At 40.5% G+C, this 21,884-nt stretch overlaps 1 gene segment (V, D, J or C); it reads left to right on the top strand.

Moving 5' to 3' along the window:
- The first annotated feature begins 2,980 nt into the window (after positions 1–2,980).
- Positions 2,981–20,171, top strand: LOC148136824 (Ig heavy chain C region-like). The segment is given in 5 exon segments: positions 2,981–3,102; positions 13,289–13,594; positions 16,698–17,009; positions 18,977–19,285; positions 19,759–20,171. Coding segments are annotated over 5 exon segments (1,338 nt in total).
- Positions 20,172–21,884: the final 1,713 nt, after the last annotated feature.

Genomic DNA, 21,884 nt, shown 5'->3' with positions numbered 1-21,884 from the left:
CATTGCAGTAACATTTGTTATCATCTCAAAGTAAATTAACAAAATTGAATTGGTTCAAACTCACATCACTTGTTACACCATTCTCTGATTCATGTATCTCATTAAAACTGAGTGGGCCCGTTATACATGGTTTACACTGGTGTAGTGTAACAGCGAATTTTTGCTGGTTTTTATGAGTTAACTGCCCTGTCAGTGCTATCAGTGAGCAGCGAAATGTACTCTTTATAACCTACATTCGTGGTAATTATTACTGTAATACTCTCTAATTTAACCAAACATTCCTGATGTACCCAGACTGTTACATGCAATGGTTTAGACGTTGAGAATTTAAAAAAAAACTTATGGACTGTCTTGTTCTAGTTCATTAGATGCTCTTTCAAAAGTTTACCTCGGTGTTATGTATCACTGCGGACTCACATTTTGTTTCTCAGCCACACAGCTTTCCTTTACTGTGCATTTTAGTGTCGGAGCAATTTGAAAAAAAAGATGCAGGGAGAGACATTCTGCAATGTAAGGAGGTGCTTCTAATCTCCGGGTCCAAACTGTTTAGTGACATACACTCACATTCTGGACATAATCACTTTAGACATGCTCTATATTAGGTTGCTGAAACTGAATTTAGAAACACAGATTAGAAATGGTATGTTATTTTGTAATGTGAGAGAGGCTTTGAGTGACAGCAAAAATAAAGTCATTCATTTTGTTGGCTAATAATATTATTGAAGTTTTTTTTAGCTTTATCTGCTTGTGGTGGAATGTAGGATTAAAGGGAGTTAACTTCTAATTGAATATTCTAAATATAATCACTTTGGACACGCTCTGTATTCAGTTGCCTAAATTGAATTTTGAAATGTTTAGTATGAATTGCATGTTATTTTGAGTGCGACAGAGACTTGCAGTATCCAGGGAAGAAAAGCTCAACTGTTTTATTAGCTAGTAATATGTTTGAACTTTAATTTCAGTTTTATCTGCTTGTGAATGAATGTAGAAATAAAGGGAGCTAACTTCCAGTTGAATTTGTTTTTTTTAAACAAAATACATGCAACTATCATGTGAAACAGACCCGAAGCTACTCAAATTCACTTCCAAAGAAGCTATTCAGCAAAACAAATATCCCAAGATGTGTCTGTGTCCATGTTTAAGCAGAACCTCATGTAAAGCCATGATCCCATGTGTTCGGGCTGTGCAAGCTGATACCAGGATCCAGTCTGAGCCTCCAGCAGGAAACCAACCTGCGGAAGCTGTAAGCCTGCCCCTTCCGATGGCCATATAAATTCTGGGCACTGGACCGTAATTCAACACTCCTGGGTCGGCTCTGTTTAGAAAGATCTTGACAGAACCGTTTCCCACAAGTTATCAGAATGGTTGTGTCGACAATTTTTCTCAGTTTGTTACTGACTTTCTTATCATGTGAGTGTTTTTTGTTCAAGTCTCTCTTTGCGACTGTCTCAATGTTAGTCTACCACAGGAATGTAAAAGACTCAGCCATCATTTCACTAACATTAATGCTCATGGTTTATTTGTTTTCTTTTTAAAGGTGTCCAGTCTGAGGTTATTTTGACCCAGCCAGAGGCAGAGACTGGCCGTCCCGCAGGCAGCCTGAAACTGACCTGTAAAACCAGCGGGTTCGATCTTAGCAGCAGCTACATGAATTGGGTCCGACAGGTTCCCGGACAGGGTCTGGAGTGGCTGCTTTGGTACTATAGTTCATCCAGCAGTAACTATGCACCAGCGATTAAGGATCGATTTACTGCGTCCAAAGACAATTCAAACAACATTTTCGCGTTGGACATGGGGAACCTGAAGATCGAAGACACCGCCATCTATTACTGTGCAAGATACCACAGCGAGAGGAACCAGGACTGGACCCGTTCAAAAACAGCTCGAGGGAACATTTTGTCAATTCCATCATAAACTGGCGGTCAGTACGAGTTTTAAATGCAATTATACCAACTGCAATCTGAAGCAGACCTCAGGCTGCCTCTTACAAAACTATTAAAGAGGAAATGTACCATTTAAACTAGCAAACTGGTGACAGAATGGGACAATGTTGTGGGCATGTCATATGTACTGCTAACACTTCCATCAATTAACTGCTCGGACAAAATGTTAGTTTTAATATATCTGACAACCCAGGAAATCACTGCTAATTGTTATGTCAACTATGGCATTCATTCTAAACATGATCAGTACTAAATGGCTCTTTTATGAAAACTGAGACCTGGAGTAAAGAACAGAGAATGAGCGTACTGGTCTACATCATTGTGATACTTCAGTGTGCCACAGTGTTGTGCACAGCGACATCCTCATACAAAAACTACTAACATGTGTTTATCTCAAATTGGTGATTTCTACCATGGAAGGAGCGAGAAATAATGGGAGTTGCGATTTAAACGCAATCCAGTAGTGCTAGTTTGTAAAAATGTATAATTTTTTTCTACCTTCTGCGTGTTGATTGCCAAGTTAAATGCAGACCAAATCTGGAAAAGTATTCCAAGCTTTCAAAATACAATGGATCGTAAAAGCTGGAATAATGCACCAAATCATTTTTAGAGGTGTCTGAATCACTGCTTTCTAGGAAGTGAAGAAATTCTCTGCATTTTACAGTTTACAGTCTGTCATAGTATTTGACACAACGTGTCTCACAGTCATATAACTGGGGTGACACAACAATTATGATCAAGACAAAAACCTATTCAGCCTCCATTGTTTGAAACTAGTCAGTGTTAACTTCTACAAACCGTCTTAACTTGCAGTATTAGTTCTGTGCGGTTTAATGCCAGTATCACTATTTAATTTGTAAAAGTGTTGGGTAATTTTCGATACACCAGTTGGGGATTTTGAGAATCAGCTCATGTGTTACTCTGTGAAGTATAAAACAGTATTAAAATTTATCAAGAATGATCAGAATTCACTAGCGCAATTATGTGATGAAGATTTATCGTGACTTTATTTTGCCTGTGGTTCTGAAAATTTAAAATGATGGTAGATTTTTGATTTGTTTTATGCAGAGCTAGTTATTGTGTGACCCAGTCCAGAGAATGTAACACTGTGACTATCTTGAATACAGGGGCCAAGGGACCATGGTGACAGTGACTTCAGGTAAGACCCTTAAACTTTCTTAGTGACTTTTTAAAAACTTTCTATTCATGTGACTAATTTCTGAATTAAATGAAATTCAGATTCTGTGCTGAGTTTGGTTTGGTTCGGATTGATTTTTGTTCATACTGATTATAGACTTCAGTTAAGGCTCAGCAAATAGTTACAATGGGGATGATGGAGTCAGTTACTCGGTGTATCTCTTTTTGATCAGATGGGCATTCTGTGTGGCTGGGTTACTTGAAACACCTAATGTCTCTTAATCAGTCAGCTACAAATAATGTTCAATGTCAGTGACATCCTGATTGTGAGTTTTATTATCAACAACAAACGCTAAGAATTCAAAGATGTTGGAGATATTACTAAACATGATTAAAATATGCCAAAATATCATTATTCACTTCTTGAATGTATGTTCTTACCCTGATTATATTTTCTCATTTATTTTGTTAATTTTGTTGATGACAAGCAGGTTAGAAACTGTCATAAAATTTTCTTGCGGTGCTATATTGCATTCTGTTGATTAGATTCTGAGTTTGTTTTACTTGATTCTGTTGAATTTAGTTGATTGGATTTTGGCTTTGTTTTAGTTGATTCGTTTTAAAATGTGTTGATTGGATTCTGACTTTGTTTTTACTTAGTTTTGTTGAATTGTGTTGATTGGCTTTTGAAATTGTTTTATTTGATTCTGTTGAATTGAATTGTTTGGATTCTGATTATGTTTCATTCAAATCTGTTGTTTTTAGTTGATTGGATTCTGATTTTATTTTCCTTGATTCTGTTGAATTGAGTTGATTGGATCTTATTCAGTTTGTGAAATTGATCAGCATTTTCATGCTTTCTATAATCGATATTTTCTTTCTGGTGAGGAGATTGACTCTCTGGATTAGTTTTCATTACCAATATTTGTGAAGTTCTTTGGTATTTCATGAATCATTTCTGCATTTGTTAAACTTATATGACACATTTTTCTCTGCTTGATTGAAAACATTACATCCATTTGTAACGGTCTGAAAAACAACTGAAGGCAGAAACCCCGAAGTGTGAGAAATGAAAAAAAAACGAGTTTTGAATGCATTGACTTAAAAAAAAAACCTCAGTTCTAATTGTAAACTAACTGAATTTTGTTTTGAGTAGCCTCATTCAAAATAAAATTTGGGACTAAAATCTGAAACTGCAGAATTGATCAGATTATGTAATTGAAACAAACTTAAACTTATAATGTGGTAATATTTGTCCATTCAATAATTTTGTTTTGACAATGAAGTGATTAATCAATATATGCCTTCAACCGCTCTACTGTGCGCTGCACAAGATTGTCACGATCCAGAAGGGTGTACAGTTTGGAAATAAATTGAACTGTTGCCAGAAACGTTACAGCTTTAAGTGTTAAGTCCCCTCACAAACAAGGTTGCTGTTATGACTTGTTATTTCTATTCAATTTAATCATTAGTTTGCTGGATTCTGAGCAGCTTTGTTAGACTTCAATCTGGGTTTTTTTTATTTGAGGTTACATCATGTTCTTGGTTCTGTTGAAAATGTTTACAGAGCTAGTTCTGCTGCAAACACACCGTGTTGTGATCTGGTGATCATTGACCTGTTGAGGAGGGACTGTGCTTGGGTAACATTAAATGTGTTATATTTGGCAAACAGTTTCTGGTTTCTACATTTTTTTTTGCAATGTTAACCGCTCCAGGTTCCTCATTCAATGCAATCAGCATGCGAGTTTAAATTTCATAAAGCCTATTATTAAGTGAAAGGCAAATCGCAAAGGTTTTAGAAATGAAGGGAAAACAGACACCTTCGGGTGCCATTGTTACTTAAAAGTAATAATTAAGGATTAATCTAATCCATGCTTTACAATCCACATTCAGAACTCCACTATCTAGTTCAATCACAATGTCTGTCTTTAAACAGTTTACAAGTCATAGAGAAATATAAATAGAACTTGAAAAGTCTAATGTTCTAATAGTTCTTGCTCTTGAGCAAAAATGCCATGACTGTGTTATAATTAATCAAGAAACACCTTTCAATTCCGCTGTACACTACATACATATTTTTCTGGCTGGAAAAGATCATTGACAAAAACCATTTGGAAATTCTGCTCCATTCTATGAAGAACAGGTCAATTTCACTGCTTTGATCAGTTTCACACGTAACTTGAGTTAATTAATTGTTATGTCCCTGATTAAACTGGATTTACAGGATACAAATAAAACATTAACTGAATTATTTAATCTGCACAGTGCTTTAGGTGTTCCCAATCTGTGCATTTTAAATAAATAGTTACATTGTACAACACAATATCAACTGAAGAGTCATTCTTTTGGAAACAACTGCTATCGTGAATTATGTGACCAAGGCCAAATTTCGAATTAATTAAAATAATCCACTCATGACCTCGCAGGGCAGCTTGGTGTCTCAGTGGTTGGCACTGCTGCCTCCCAGTGCCAGGGTCCCAAATTCGATCCCACCCTCGGGTGACTGCCTGTGTGGAGTTAGCACATTCTCCCTGTGTCTGCGTGGGTTTCCTTCGGGCGTTCTGGTTTCCTACCACAGTCCAAAAGGTTTGCAGGTCAGGTGATTGGCTGTGCTAAATTGCACACAGTTTTCAGGGATGTGTAGGTTAGGGTGCATTAGTCAGGGGTAAATATAAATTAGGGGGAATGGGTCTGGGTGGGCTACTTACTGTCCAGAGGGTCAGTGTGGAATTGTTGGGCCAAATGGCCTGTTTCTATACTGTAGGAACTCTACTCTTAAAACCATGGGAGTGCTTGCTGAAAACCCAGAGAGTTCATTTTACATCGGTGTGTTCAGACGGATGCAGAGTTCACAAATTTGCACAAGACATGAACTAGAGGATAACAGAGCACATTGTTTATTCAGACACTTAAAATAGAGTAATATTTATTTTAATAAATATACTTGACCGATTTATTGCAATGTAGCGATCGGAAGGAATCTGCTCACATTAGTTAAGTGTGACAATCATTTAGATTAGATTTCCTGCAGTATGTATCGGGCCATTTGGCCCAACAAGTCCACACCGACCCTCTGAATAGGAACCCACCCAGACCCATTCCCCTACCCTATATTTACCCCTGACTAATGCACCTAACACTATGGACGATATACAATGACCAGTTCACCTGACATGCACATCTTTGGATTGTGGGAGGAAACCCACACAGACACAGGGGAGATTGTGTAAACTTCACATAGGCAGCCACCCGAGGCGGGAACCGAGCCTGGGTACCAGGATCTGTGAGGCAGCAGTGCCCACATTTACTTAGACATCCGCTAAAGCGGGCAACTCCAGACAGAAGCGTGTTTTCAATTCATACATTTTTAAACATTTTCGTTCATTAAAAGCAGTTAACAAGAAAATGACCTTGCCCTAATTCCTTCAACAGAAATGCTTTCCACACTGGAATTCAGTATTGACTTTATGCAGTGCATGCAAAATCTCCACAGTTCACAGAACGTTTTAGGAAATTGTAAAAATAATTTAGAGATTAATCCATTTCCTCCGGACCTGTGCTTTAATTGGCGATATTTCCCACCTGAATAATTTTGTTAAATACTTATTAAGTTTATTAACTCAGTGGTTATTTATGTTATTGTGAACACATTCTCGTTCACATTAATCCACCAGTTAGTTTCTCTGATGAATGTTCAATTACAGTGAATATATTTGACGTGAGGAGTTGAGCAATGTATCCTCTAGGATTAACTCTGTTGTACAGTTTGTTTCAGTGCTATCTCTGTCTAACTTGTCAACGGTCCTGACCATTTGCAAATTGTCCAGTTCGGATACCTGAATCTCAGACAGTTCAATTTCATCTCGCGCTTCAAAACCACTTTTATCTGCCAGAATTACAATATTCAATTATGTGCCTCAGAATTGAGAGCCCTGACTAAGTTGTTCCAATCAGAACAAACGTTTCAGGAACAAGAGGCAGTTAGCAAGAGTTTTGAAATTGGTTGTTGGCAACAAGAGATATTTGATTGAGCGAGGCAGAGGGAAATATGCTGTATATTTTCTTTGTGCCTCAGTTATGCAGGACATGTTTCGTGTCACAATGTAGAATCAGAATTTTTTTGCATCTTATTATTTGAAAACCTATTATCAGCTTTTAATGTCACTGGCAAAGGTCATATTACACTTCAAAACATTTTAATCTTTTTCAAACTAAGTAGACCGTCTGGTGCAGCAACATTCACAGGGGAAAGAGGAAGGGAGTTCGAGGTTGGAATCCAGTGACAGTGATTTGATGGCAATGCAATTCCTAGTTTTATTCCTCTGTAGGTCCCATAGAGTTTGAACAATTTGAAGCTGCTGTCAAAGCATTCTTGGTAAATGTTGAAATGTTACTTTCATTGTACAAACATTCTGGAACAATCCCTGGTTCATGGAAGGTGTTAATAACTAACATGGTTGATGTACTGTCCAAAGAGGTGGGCTGTGTTCTCCGTGATCGTGTCGAGCTCATTGTGTTGTGAAGTTGTAGTAGGGTCCCTGATTCTGTGCCAGGTGGCCTGTGTTCACTTACAACCTGTTAGAGAGGTATGTAACACATCTCTTATCAGGTTACTTCAGTGCAAGAAAGCAGATTGACATGTTTGGGTGTTTGTTGGAATTCCACTCACACAGGCCAGTGAAATCTATTCAATCGCTATCCTGACTTGTGTCTCTTAGATATTAAACAGAATTTTGGTGGTTAGCAGCTTTTTCCAGATCAATATTTGTTCACAAGCTTTTGGGCATTACTAGATGGGGTTAATGGAGGAAGTGCTCAAAGAAATCCCAGCTTTTGACTTGCTGCTCTAACAATATCATTTATAACTAATCCAGAATGAATCATTTTCGAAGCATATTTGATGAGATTATGCTTAGGCCGTATTACCTTATATTAAACCAGTGCTTTAGCTGAATGTGATTGTTCAGTACGATGGGGGTTCTGCTGAATCCAACACTTGCAGCAGATGGTGATAGCTTTTCAGTTGGTCGTCAATTGCTATCTCAGACCATCCAGTACCTCTGCTAAGAATTCATTTTTCAACAGGAGTCAAGCCAATGTAATCACTGTTTATCTCAACAGGTGAGAGCTCTTGTGCCAAAAACATGAAAACAATTTGCTGAAGAGCAGGTCTCTGTGTGCGAAAGGTTAACCTTGCCTTCTCTCCACAGGAGCTGCTAGACCTGCTGAGTTTCTTCAGAAATTTCTGTCTTTCATTTTGGTTTTCAAGCATTTAAAGTTTGTTGTTTCATTGAAAAAAGTTCTGTTCGATTAAACACGTTCTTCAGAGAAAAGATACATTTGAACAAATTGCGAATGTTCAGAGATATTAAATATCAAAGAATCATTGAATTTGAGCGCCCTGATCTCGAGCTGTAGTTTCACAAGAAACTATTATGAAGTAACAACACACTCCAGAGTGCAGTGGCTGCTGTAAGTGGGTGGAAGTTCTTTTGATAACTCAAATAGAGAATGTCAATGATCCCGTTCCAAATAATCAACAGAAGTTTTTTTTTAAAGCATGTGAAACAATTAATTTGTTGAAATATTTTATTAAAAAATATTCACAGCCAGTGCTAGCTTAATGAATGACACAATTATAGGAAGGTAGGAGCAAGAGGAGGGCACTCAGCCCCTCGAGCTGTTCCATCACTTACTTAGATCATGGTGCATCTGTGAGTTAAATCCACAGGTCTCCCTTTGGCTAAAACTCTTCAACAGCTTTGATTAACAAGCAAAATACTATCCCAGATTTACTGATTCGACTGCCCATAACAAAGGGAGACACCATTTCTGAAAGACATTCCTGTGAGTACTGTGACACAATGAGGCTGGAATTAATTGCTCAGGAAAGTAAACTTTAAATCTCTGACAATTTCCAATTGAAACATCCCAATCATCATATTTCTTTAATTTAACACTGTACTTCCCTGGAATAAAGAAATATAATGTGTGATTGCCTTGCTAAAAATGAGGGAAGCTTCATTCCTATTGTATGATTAAGAAATAGCTCTGTTCATTCAGTGAAAACACAGTCAAATCACACAAAAGGAAACCATGTCATCTTGTGTAGACACAAACCTAATTTTCAATTCTTCCAGCGGTTGTTTGAATCTCTAGACAGGTGTCTAGACAGGTGGAAGTGTCAAACTTTTTATATCCTTGAGAAACCAGTTGTCCTCAGCCTATTTGACTTGCTGAAGTTTGTGTGGTATTAACACATTCACAGCGCTGTTAGGAAGTGAGCCCCATGGCTGTGATTGAGGAAGAGGAAACGGGCAGGGAACTAGGTGAGAGTCAAGTTGAAGTCTGATTTGGAGGAGAGCTTTCAGGAGAAGCATTTACAAGCATGTGCGCCCTTATCCTCAAGGATCACAATTTTGGAACATGCTGCCGAAGGGACATATCAGCATGCAAAATGGAAGCTGAAGAAGGTATCTCGGCCCCTCTAGAATGCTATTCCATTCATGGGATCATCATTAATCTTGCTGCTCACCAGTCTTCCCAACACACTGATAACATTGAACCTGATTGTTTTCTGTTCAGCAAAAGAATGGTGAACCTTTGGAATTCTCCACTACAGAAATTGATTGAGGATAAAACATCAAATGATTTCAATAAGGAGATAGATTCCTTCAATCCTTAAAAAAATGCTACGGATATGTGGGAGAAAGGGAAACGGGCTGCAATATTGGTTGAAAGCCATGAAGACATTGAATGGGGCATGGTTTGTCTGTTTGCACGTAACGCCAACATTGGTGGTATAATTGGCAGTGAAAGTCATCTAAACTTACAATGAGATCTTGATCAGCTGGGCCAATGGGCTGAGGAGTGGCAGATGGAGTTTAATTTAAATGAATACGACGTGTTGCTTTTTGAGAAGACAAATCAGGTCACAACTTAGAGTTAATGGAAGAGCACTGGATAGTGATATTCAACACAGGACCCTGAAGGTCCAGACTCATAGAGTCTTACAGAGTTAATGTTAGGGCACTGGGTAGTGATGTTGAACACTGAGAACCCTGAGGGTTCAGACTCATAGATTCTTGAAAGTGTTGTCTCAAGTAGCTAGTGTGTTGAAGGTGTTTGGCATATTTACCTTCAATGGTCAGAGCATTGAGTGCAGGAATTAGGGCTTCATGTTGTAACTGTCCAAAACATTGGAATGAACTGCCAGAGGAAGTGGTAAATGTAGAGATATGTCCAACATTTAGAAGACATTTGACCAGCTATAGGAACTGTATAGGTCTGGATTGATATGGGACAAAGGCAGGCAAGTGGAATTAGTTTAATTTGGGAACTCTGGTGAGCATGGATGAGCTGGAACAAAGGAACTGTTTCTGTGCTGTACGACTTTATGACTCACTGACTTTATGGTGGAGTAGGCTCATAGTTGGAAGGTGGTAAGCAAGTGAGGGGCTAGATTGGGCATGTGGGAGAGTTTGGGCTGATAGGCTGTGAGGTGTTGGCTGGCTGCTGGGTAAGCTTCCATGCACTCTGTCTGGCAAGGTGGCATCGGGTAAATGGTAATGGTCACAGGATAATTTGGTCGAATTGTGCTTGGTAGGTGAGGGGTAGTTTGAGCTGAAATGCAGGAGGTCTGTCTTTGCCAGGCTGGTTTATGGAGAGGTGGGCAGGATGCCAGGCTGGTTAGTGTAGAGGTGGGCAGTGTGCCAGGATGTTTCGGGGGTGGAAGGTCACTGTAATGAAGTGACAGGTGGACGTGTTGTCAAAATGCAAAGCTCGGAGTCTGGCAAAATGGTAGGTGGTAAAGCACAGATGTGAAAGGAGCTGGGATGCAATGTGCACAGGTTGACTTGGGTAAGATGAGAGGTCAGTGATCAAGGGCTGAGGTCATGACTTGGGTAGTGGGCTTTTGTCAGAGGTTGTGAAAATGATGGTGTCAGGTCCAGTCAGGGCCAGATTCACTATGGGCCAGTGCAGGGCGGCAGGAGTGTAAATGAGTGAAAGGAATTGAGATCATATGTCCATCTGCAATATAGAATATAGAACATTACGGTGCAGTACAGGCCCTTCAGACCTCAATGTTGTGCTGACCTGTGGAACCAATCTGAAGCCTATCTATCCTACACTATTCCATTTTCATCCATATGTTTATCCAATGACCTTTTAGATGCCCTTAAAGTTGGCGAGTGTACTATTGTTGCAGGCAGTGCGCTCCATGCCCCTCGTACTCTCTGAGTAAAGAAACAACCTCTGACACCTGTCATCTATGTCCTCTACTGCTAGCCATCACTATTCAAGGAAAAAGACTTTCACTGTCCACCCTCTGTTTATCTTTTATGCCTCAATTAAGTAACCTCTCAACCTTCTTCTCTCAAACAAAAACATACTGAAGACCCTCATCCTTTCCTCATTAAACCTTCCCGCCATACCAAACAACATCCTGGCAAACCTCCTCTGAACTCTTCCAAAGCTTCCACATTCTCTCTATAATGTGGTGACCAGAACAGTACACAATACTCCCAAGTGCGGCCACACCAGAGTTTTGTACAGCTGCAGCCTAACCTCGTGGTTCTGAAACTCAGTCCCTCTATCGATGAATGCCAACACAAAATATGCCTTCTTAACAACTCTATCAAACTGGCTGGCAACTTTTAGGGATCCAAGTACATGGACACCGAGATCTCTCTGCTCAGCTGCACTACCAATATGGATTGCCTTGGATGTGTTTCGTTTGATAGGGGTTGTGTGTTCCGGGCATGAATGGATGTCTAGCAGGGTAGGGTTTGTCAATGTGAGTGGAAATTTCGGTCTAGACAGAGTAAGTGCAGTGGTTAGTCTGAAAGATGAGGTTTGGTGGTGAACTGCGTGTCAGTTTGATCGTTATTAATGTTAAAGATTACTTGTTCATTTCTCAAATCATATTTACGTAAATACTCAGCTGTAATACTACAAAGTCTCTGAACCTTAATGGTCCTCCATTTCTCAGAGGCCTCCAGAATTCAGATAATTGTAAATTAGATGTTTCAACTTCCAGACAATTGGCATGAGTTCAGCCATGACAGCCATCCTCCTAGTCCCAGTGCTCAGCTCCTGCCTGTGCTGCTGCTGCAGTGACCTCCCTCCCAGAGAGAACATTCTGCCTTGCATTGATAAGTGAGGAAGGCTCACTGGGCCTGATTTCCAAGTATGGGGACGGCAAACACGAGGGGACACAACTTTAAAGTGAGGGGAGATAGGTATAAGACAGATGTCAGAGGTAGTTTCTTTACTCAATGAGTAGTAAGGGTATGGAATGCTTTGCCTGCAACGGTAGTAGATTCACCAAGTTTATGTACATTTAAGTCGTCATTGGACAGGCATATGGATGTACATGGAATAGTGTAGGTGGGATGGGCTTCAGATTAATATGACAGGGCAGCGCAACGTCGAGGGCCGAAGGGTCTGTATTGCGCTGTAATGTTCTATGTTCTATGATTCACTCTGATTTCTCACCGGGGTTACTGCCAGCTGTTGGGTATTCCCAGCAGCACGGTACCTAGTGGAGCAGCACGCTGGTTCCGTGGTTAGCGCTGCTGCCTCACAGTGCTAGGGACTCGGGTTCCATTCCAGCCTCGGGTGACTGTCTGTGTGGAGTTGGCACTTTCTCCCCATGTCTGTGTGCGTTTCCTCCCACAGTCCAACGATGTGCAAGCTGGGGGAATTGCAAATGTTGTGTTCAGTGATTGGGAGGTTAGGTGCATTAGTCAGGGTTAACTGTAGCATAATAGGATAGGGGAATGGGTCTGGATGCGTTACTTTTCAGAGGGTGGGTGTGGACTTGTTGGGCCAAATGGCCTGTTTGCACACACTGTAGAATTTCGATGTATCTGCATTTCCTTGTTTTGTATTTTGTGAAACTTCACTGCTCTTCACAGCAATCCAGTGAAAGTGTCAGTTGGTGAGATCTTCAAACAGTTACTGGGGTGGGATCACGATGTTCTTCTTCCTAAATTATGTGGTAACGGTCAAGGTCGAGGGCATGTTTCTAAAGAGGGAACCAATGATCATGATCAGCAACTGGTAGGAACCAAAAACAAACTCCAGTTATGCTGTAGACTTAGCGGGAGCATACTGGTAAACGTTTACAGCTGAGGATACATTTGAGTAACTGATAAGGTCAAATTAACAGAAATTAACATGCTCAATTGGTCATTCTATTGTAGAGACACCATCGCTCCCCACGCTTTATGGCCTGGTCTCCTCCTGTCAGGAGCACAACACCGGTTCTGTGATCTTTGGTTGTTTGGCGATGGACTATTCCCCTGACGTCACCAAGGTAACCTGGAAGAAAGGTGGGGAGCTAATCAAGAATGGATTGAAGACTTACCCATCAGTGAGAAACAAGAAGGGAACCTACACCCTGAGCAGCCAGTTAACCCTGCCCGAGTCAGCGGTAGATTGCCCCAGCAAAATCTCCTGTGAGGTTCAACACAGCGGGTCACACAAGAGCAAAGAAATTCCATGTCCAGGTACGTGTTGTGGGAACTGAGATAAACAGAGCATCTGGGATTAATATGAACAAGGCATTATTTATAACCATTTTCACAGAATCACCTTATACAGCACAGGAAAAAGGCCCTTTTATCCATCCAATAACAGCCACCTATCAATAACAGCCACCTAACTATTCCAGTCTCATGTGCCAGCACATGATCCATTGCCTTGTGTGACTTGCCCTTGCAAGGATACTTCATACTTATTATGAGGGGCTCAGTCTCTACATGACTTATATGTGCTGAGCTCCAGGCTAACACCACCCTCTATTTGATTTTGTTTTCCCCTGAGGTCCACTTGGAACCTCCTGGCCTTACCTTCACCCTGTGCCCCTGAGGTATTGATCTCTCCATCAAGGGGAAAGGTTTCATCCAGTTTACCCTGTCTATGCCTAAAATAATTCTAGACATCATGATAATCTTCTCCCTAATTCTCCTCTGCTCCAAGGAAAACCCCTGTCTATCTAATCTAGTTTCATAACTAAAACTCTCCAACCCAGGCACGATCCTGGCAAATCTCATCAATACTGCCTTCAGTGTAATCACATTCCTTCGATAATATGCACACAACGCTTTAGTATGGCCTAACCAGTGTTTTATTAAGTTCCAGTATCGTCTCACCACTCTTCATTGTCAATGTCTAGGCTAATAAAAGCAAATATCCTCCCACTTTCTTAGCCTCTTTATCCAGACAACACAGTACTGTAGGGGATCGGTGGGTACATGCACCAAAGATCCTCAGGCCTTTCCAGGGTTCCACCATTCAAAACGTCATACCTCACAGATTCTTCTGCCGAATTACATCACCTTACATTTATCCAGAATAATTTCCATTTGCAACTTTTCTCTTCACATACAACCAACCCTTTTACATCCTCTTGCAATCTAAAGCCATTATGCTCATGACTTACCAACATGACAGTTTTCATTTCATCTGTGAATTCACTGGTTAATCCTCCTAAATTTGAGTCTCAATCATTGGTATGGAAGAGAAATAGCAAAGAAATCAACACCAATCCCTACAGAACACCAGGAGACATAGATTTCCAGTCACGCAGACACCCGATGACTATTATCCCCTGCTCCCACCACTCAGCCAGTTCTAGATCCAATCTGTCAAATTACCTTGGATCCCATTGGCTCTGATTATTGCTATCATCTGGACATCGAGTTATCTATCTGAAAACTACTATCAAATTGTTACACATGACTTCCTCTCAATAAAACCTTGCTGAAAATTGTAGATTTATCTTCCAAATGAAAACTAATTTCACTACTCAATAGTTTCCTTACCACTGAGACGAGCTTGATAGATCTGTGGTTTCATTATTTATCCCTTCCTTCGTCCTGCATAACAGTGCAATGTTGGCTGATCCACACTCACTTGGCACAACTGCTGTGGCCAGACAGGAATTCTAAATTATTGTCAGCGACCCAACTATTTCATCCTTTGCATCGCTCAACCGCTTGGTATACTTTTCATCTGCCCTGGAAATATAACCACTTTTCATTCAGCAAGACAACACAGAACATCACGTCATGTGTCCTAATTTCTGAAAACTACATCACAACACTCCTCCATGATTTCGGTCCCGACATTGTCCCTCTTACTAGTGAACACTGACACAACACATTCGTTTTGACCACAACCTAATCCTCCGACTTCACTCCAATAATAACACTTAATGGGCATTACTGATTCCCAAATAATTCTTTTATTATGAATGAGCCTGTAACTTTTAAAAATATTTTCCTTTATTATGACTGCTATTATTTTCTAATGGTCCCTTTTGCTCTTCTAATTCCTTTGTCTTTCAAACTCCCCCTTGCACGTTCTGTACTCCATACTAATTTCTATTGATTTGAGATTTCAGTATAGACCTGAAGCCTCCCTTGTTTCTCTTTATCTCACCCTCCATGCCCTTTGGTGTCCAGAGCCCGCTGCATTCTTGGTCCCACGCAGTGGCTTCCTGGGGAATGACCACCCTGTGATTTTTCTATCTCTTTCTTAAATGTGTCACACTGCTCTGACCCAGATTTACCGATAAGTGTCAGCTTCCAGTCCACTCTGGTCAAGTCATTACCTGATCTAACTAAAATTGTCCTTCCCCTTTTCAGAACTTTGGGCCAATTTCTATTCCTTTGCAGTACAATCTGAAATCCAACTGATTTACCATCACTGTCTGCAAAGTGCTCCACCATTGATGTTTTACCCACTGGGTCGACTTCATTCCCTAAAGTTAAGTTCAGATTCACCACTCTATTGCAAGGTCTGGATTAAAATTCTCTGTATTAAACACATACTTTGTTCAAATATTCTCCTGGGGGCATTTTCAGAATTGTGCTCCCTCTAAATTTTTGACAAAATGAATATCCAAGCCTATGCTGAGGAAGTTAAAAACCTCTTTTCTCATTCCTCTATTTAATTTACATTTCTCTGAAATTTGCCCATGTATTTGCACTTGGTCTTTTGGACCTATAGTAAGGTCTATCGTGCTCTCCCAGTAGTTATGTTTGCTGTATTTTGGTTTTGAAGTACTGTCCATTTGCCTTTGTTCGAGGAGGTATCCATGATTTCATTTCTCTTTACAGCCTAAAATACTCTTGTCAGAATTGCGACAGACGCAACATTCTGTACCGTGCACCCCCGCCCCCATCATTTTCCATCTTTCCCTGTCTCGCCTGAAGGCACTAAATCCTGGAATATTGAATAGCCACTCCTGCCAGGCTCTCAATATGTCTCCGTGATAGCAACGGCATCATTTCTTCATTTATGCCAGTAATTCGTCTGCCTTGTTCATCATACTCTGTCATTAAAACGAATACCATCCAACGTTGCTATCTTTCTTCTGATGTTACCGGCCTGTTGTTTCTGTGCCTCCTTGACTCCCTTGCTGTGTCCTCTAAGTTTAGCCTTTCACATTTGTCCTGCTTATCTTTCTGTGTGGATCCCAGCTTCTCCAGCACTCTGCACAATTATGATTCTTGTATCCATGAACCACAAGAAACCATGATATATGAGAACTGATTTCTTTGTTATGAAATTCGTCGGATAATGTATGCGATGTGTTTCCTAAAGGTCCAGATATTCTCCCACCAACCCTTCTCCTAACTGTGAGCTCCAGTGAAGAAATCGCAAGCAGCAAGTTTGCAACCGTCATCTGTTCAATCATCGAGTTCCATCCGAAGTCAATCACCGTGAGTTGGTTGAAAAATGGCCGACCCTTGGATTCTGGCTTCTTCACGTCTCCCGTGTGTGAGGCGAACGGGAACTTCTCGGTGACGAGTCGGCTGATGGTCCCTTATGGTGAATGGTTCAACAGCGCGGTTTATACCTGCCAGGTCACTCATGGAGAGAACATTCAAAGTAAAAACATCACCGCACTCCAGGGTAAGAGACACATACTGAGAGAGCTACAAATCATTCTGAACTCTGATGTGAATCAAACACACGAATTTATCAGGCGTAGTAAACAGCACAGTACAGCTTCACATTTCCCAACATGCCACGGATCTCATTTCAGTTTGAGTGTTACATTAGCATTGCTTATAATTCAACATTTTGGCAAGTCAGAAAAGCATGTTTCCTCTCTGTTGAAGATAGATATATAGACAGTGAGCTTTTTTAAATAGTTTGTTGCCTGACCATGCTGGGAGAGGCATTCACAGTGCTGAATCCTTGCCTAATAGCCGCTTCAAGGATAAGTTTGGGGGTGGAGGGGGATATTGGATAGATATATGATTAAAACATAGAAAATACTGAGAGACTGAGGTCGAGTGAACGTGGTATAGATGTTTTGACTGGTAGGCGAGACTAGGACCCAAGGGCACAGTCTCCAAGTCAAAGTTGCACCCTATAGAACTGAGATGGGGAGGAATTTCTTCACCCAGAGGGTGATGAGTCTGTGGAAGTTGTTGCTGCAGAGGGCATTGGAGGACAGGCCATTGTGTGTACTCAAGCCAGAAAGAGATCGGCTCTTGTTTAGTACGGGGAGAAGGTAGGAGAATGGCTTTAGACCGAAACATCGATTTTCCTGCTCATCGGATACTGCCTGACCTGCTGTGCTTTTCCAGCATCATTCTGATCTAAACTCTGAATTGGCCGAACAGCCTTATTCTGATCCTCTATCTTATGATGTTGGGGTCTCAAAATGACGTGGTTAAAATATGCAGTGACCCTTACTTGAAAATAAATCAATATGCGTTCAATGCTTCATTCCATGCTCAGGAATGACCTGTTGGCTTTGCACATTGTACGACATCAATTTTTATCTGATACTGAGCTCTTTAACTTCATTTATGGGATCAGACCACAGACCAAGTGGGTATCACATTTGATGAACTGGGATAAACGTGATCTCACTGAGCTGCTTTAAGATGCTCTCTGTAATGAGTGGATGCGGCAGGAGAACAAATTCTGCTAAGAATGCTACAATAGGGATGAATGAACAAGGAACTCGAAACATACTGATTTAGCCTGGTTTGGGGTGGCGATGTTTACACGGTGAGTAGTGGGTGTCTATAAAATTAGTGTACATTTCCATCGCGTTTGTAGATTAATTTAAGACGCTTTTGTTTGTTTTTTTTCTCCCCTGCTCTATGAAGAAATTAAAAAATGCAGCTTGGTAAATAAAGTGAAAGTACAGACCAGTTATGAACTAACTGAATAGAGGGAAAGACTTAAGGAGATGGGTGTCCTTCTCGATATCCAATGCTGTACTCAATGTCTTGTTTTCAGATCTACTCGAAACACAGCCCACGAGTAACAATGACATAAATTCGAGAATGACATCACACCAATAACGCAAAGTATTTTTGATCACGTTAAATATAATGAACAGTATTGCCATGGCTGTTCACCGCTCCTGTAACACTTTAGAACTCTGCAAAGAGAATAATTATTATTTATTATAATTTGTCCAAAATTTGGGATGTGATTTAGCATTCAACGTGACCAGCAGCACTTGCACCTAAGGGTTATGAACATGGAAATGGACTCATTATATTCAGATTACTCTTGTCACAAGTATCAATAGATGGTCTGAAGTGAGAGACAAACTCCGAAAGAATGGTCATTCCATGGGTTACATAATGGTATCTTTGATGATTTTACTTTTTTCACAGGTTTCGCTTGTTACAAAGCCAGTGTTCTTTCGGAATACTTACACAGGGTATGGCATAGGTAATCACAAATGTTTCACAGATCAAAATACATTAACAATAGTAAGCATCGTTTCAGAAATCGTTGGAGTTGCCATTTTGAAGGTGGTGTCTTCACCCTGTGAAGAAGTAATCTGAAGATTGGGTGTTTATATCATAAAGGGGCATTTTTCATTGACTTTGATTTTTGTTTCATAGAAGATACCGAGTGCCACCCTAACACCGTTAAAATCCTCCCACCGCCAGTAGAACAAGTCTTACTGGAGGCGACGGTGACGTTAACCTGCGTTGTGTCCAATCTTCCTTCTGGAGTCAACGTGACCTGGAAACAAGAAAAGAAGCCTCTGAAATCAGAGATTGCTGAGCAGCATGGACAGAATCCCGACAGCGTGATCAGCAAATTAGACATTTCTACTGAAGCCTGGCTGAGTGGCGTTACTTTTGAATGTGTGGTGTACCATCAGAATCTGCCGACTCCGCTAAGAGACTCCATCCACAAGGAGAAAGGTGGGCGGTGAGATTAAAACACAAAGGATCCCATGTGTAATCCAGATCCAGTTACATCAATGGCAGGCTTTGATTGGGAATGAACAAACACCATTGGGGGCATTAATGATGCATCTGAAGGCAGGGTAGCTAAGTAGCTGATTAAGAAGAAGATGGACCAAAGGATATTGTATTCTGATTAAGTCAGATATAATGGGAAGAAGCCTGGGCCGTGACGTCACCATCAGCAATGACAATTGGGCAGAATGCCCTTGTTGTGAGCTGGAAACATGGAGGCAACTTTCACATGAAACTTTACTTTTTTTACTGAACAGAATGTTTTCTAAAGGAGCAGACTGAACCATACTGCTCCTTTAGAAAACGAAAGTGAATAAATCCCAAATTAAAAATGGCTTATCTTAATATTTACTGAAATTGTGATATTGGTTCAGGATGTTTTGGTTGAGTTTATATTTGTCTCCAATATTCTGCAGTGATTAATCCGCTGGAGCCATCAGTGTCGGTCCTCCTGCCACCAACAGAAGAAATCTCCGCTCAGAGGTTTCTCTCCCTCACCTGTTTAGTGAGAGGTTTCTCCCCCCGAGAGATCTTCGTTAAGTGGACAATCAATGACAAGCCGGTGAATCCCAGTAACGACAAGAACACCGAGGTGATGGCGGAGAGCGACAACACCTCCTTCTTCATCTACAGCCTGTTATCCATTACAGCGGAGGAGTGGGCCAGCGGTGCTTCTTACTCCTGTGTGGTGGGACATGAAGCGATTCCATTGAAGATCATCAACAGAACAGTCGATAAATCCAGCGGTAAACCGAGTTTCGTAAACATTTCACTTGCACTGATGGACACTGTTAATTCATGTCAATAAAAATCTCAAAGTTGCATTTAATAGTTGAACGGAAGTAATGAAGTGTTTCTTTTCCTCCAGCTGTGAGTTAAATACTGAATTAGTTGTTTCTCACTTTGACTTACATTCCATCTGTGTAGTTAAAGTGGATTATTAACAGGTCTAGGACGAGTGTCTTGTGCAGTTAATGTTCCCTGCTCAGATGCACCCTGGGTCAGAGACAGAGTAAAGCTCACTCATTGCAGGATTCCACCAAGTACCTTATCCATCCTAAATCCCTCTGTGTCAAAATCTGACAATGTCCATTTTATGTCAAGGGTAGGGCACGAGTTTTGAACTTGATGTTTTTGATTCCCCCCATTTGACATTCTTACAAAATTCATGTCAGTTTTAAACTGCCAAATTGCACCAATTGGAAATGTAAATTTAAGACATTTTAAAATTAAATTTGATTGGAACATACGAATCGTAAAGAGTGCAGAACAGTTTGAATGTAACCTTTGTTTGTGGGGAACTGCCAGGGATCTTGCGCCAGCGCATGAGTTGACAGAATGTATCTTCACTTTCACACCAATGAGAATCAACAGTTAAGTTGTTGTGGAGCAGAGGGAGGGGAGCAATGAATGGTCTGTCCTCTTGCTCCCTGTGCAGAGTTTTCATGGTAGATGTCCTCAGTAATGTAACCCAGTTGCTAACAGGGACAGTCAGCTTCTTGCTTACTGTCCAAAGATTTAACATTTCCATGCAAAACAATACCTTTGAAGCATGTTAGACACGCTTGGCTGTGTTAACAAATGATTAACATTGATTCCCATAATCCGAAACTGGTGTTTGCATCGTCCCAGTTTGAATTCCATAGTTTTGTCTCAGTTTTCTGGAGCACATGGGATCAATTCTGGTATTCGAATACCTGATATCATTTTGTTTCACATACAGAACCCAAGTAGATATTTTCTAATAAACATATTCAGAAATGTTATCTCTGGGGCAGTGGGGATTTGAACTCACGCCTTTTCTCTCATAGACAGAAGTTCTATTACTGCAACAGAAGAGTTGCTCATAAAACGCTAATCTCTGCACGACGATGGGAAACGTTTCCTGCAACACCAAGGTCAAATCTAATTATGGGCAATGCATTAAAATTAGAACAATAAATTAGAATAATGAAAATTACAGTCTGATATAAGAACAGATGCAGAGAGATGATCGCAAATACACACGCAGTGACACATATACGGGCTCTCACCTAAAGACACATATTTATGTGCACACTCAAATGTGCATATAGATAAGATGTCACACACGCATACTCGCACAGAGCCACACATGCAAGTGGTACTTGAACACTCACCTAAGCTCATACAAAAACTCACATACACCAAAAGAAAATCATTTGCACAAATGAACAGGAGGACTCACACATAACCATGAGAAACATCGACACACGGTAACACACAAATGGGCATGAATACATATACATTCATACAGCACAATGCGTACAGACATACACACATGAACTCACAGATACAAATTCCGAAAAATGTCCTCCCACATGTCAACTCACACAGGCACGTACGTGCACAGAGATAAACATTAATATCATTACTTTCCCATTTTCAGAATCACAAACATACGATGACAGAAGCAGCTTAATTAGTTATTTTTAAACCACATTGATCAGCATGTATACAATATCACACGCACACACTAATTCAGAGTCTCACATGCAGACACACAAGTGCATAGATGAACAAA

The sequence above is a fragment of the Chiloscyllium plagiosum genome, unplaced genomic scaffold, assembly GCF_037043375.1.
Source record: "Chiloscyllium plagiosum isolate Xiang-an unplaced genomic scaffold, Cpla_swu_hap1 HiC_scaffold_45, whole genome shotgun sequence".
Classification (NCBI taxonomy): Eukaryota; Metazoa; Chordata; class Chondrichthyes; order Orectolobiformes; family Hemiscylliidae; genus Chiloscyllium; species Chiloscyllium plagiosum.
The sequence above is the reverse complement of the archived record's forward strand: the minus strand, read 5'-3'. Positions and strand labels throughout refer to the sequence as shown.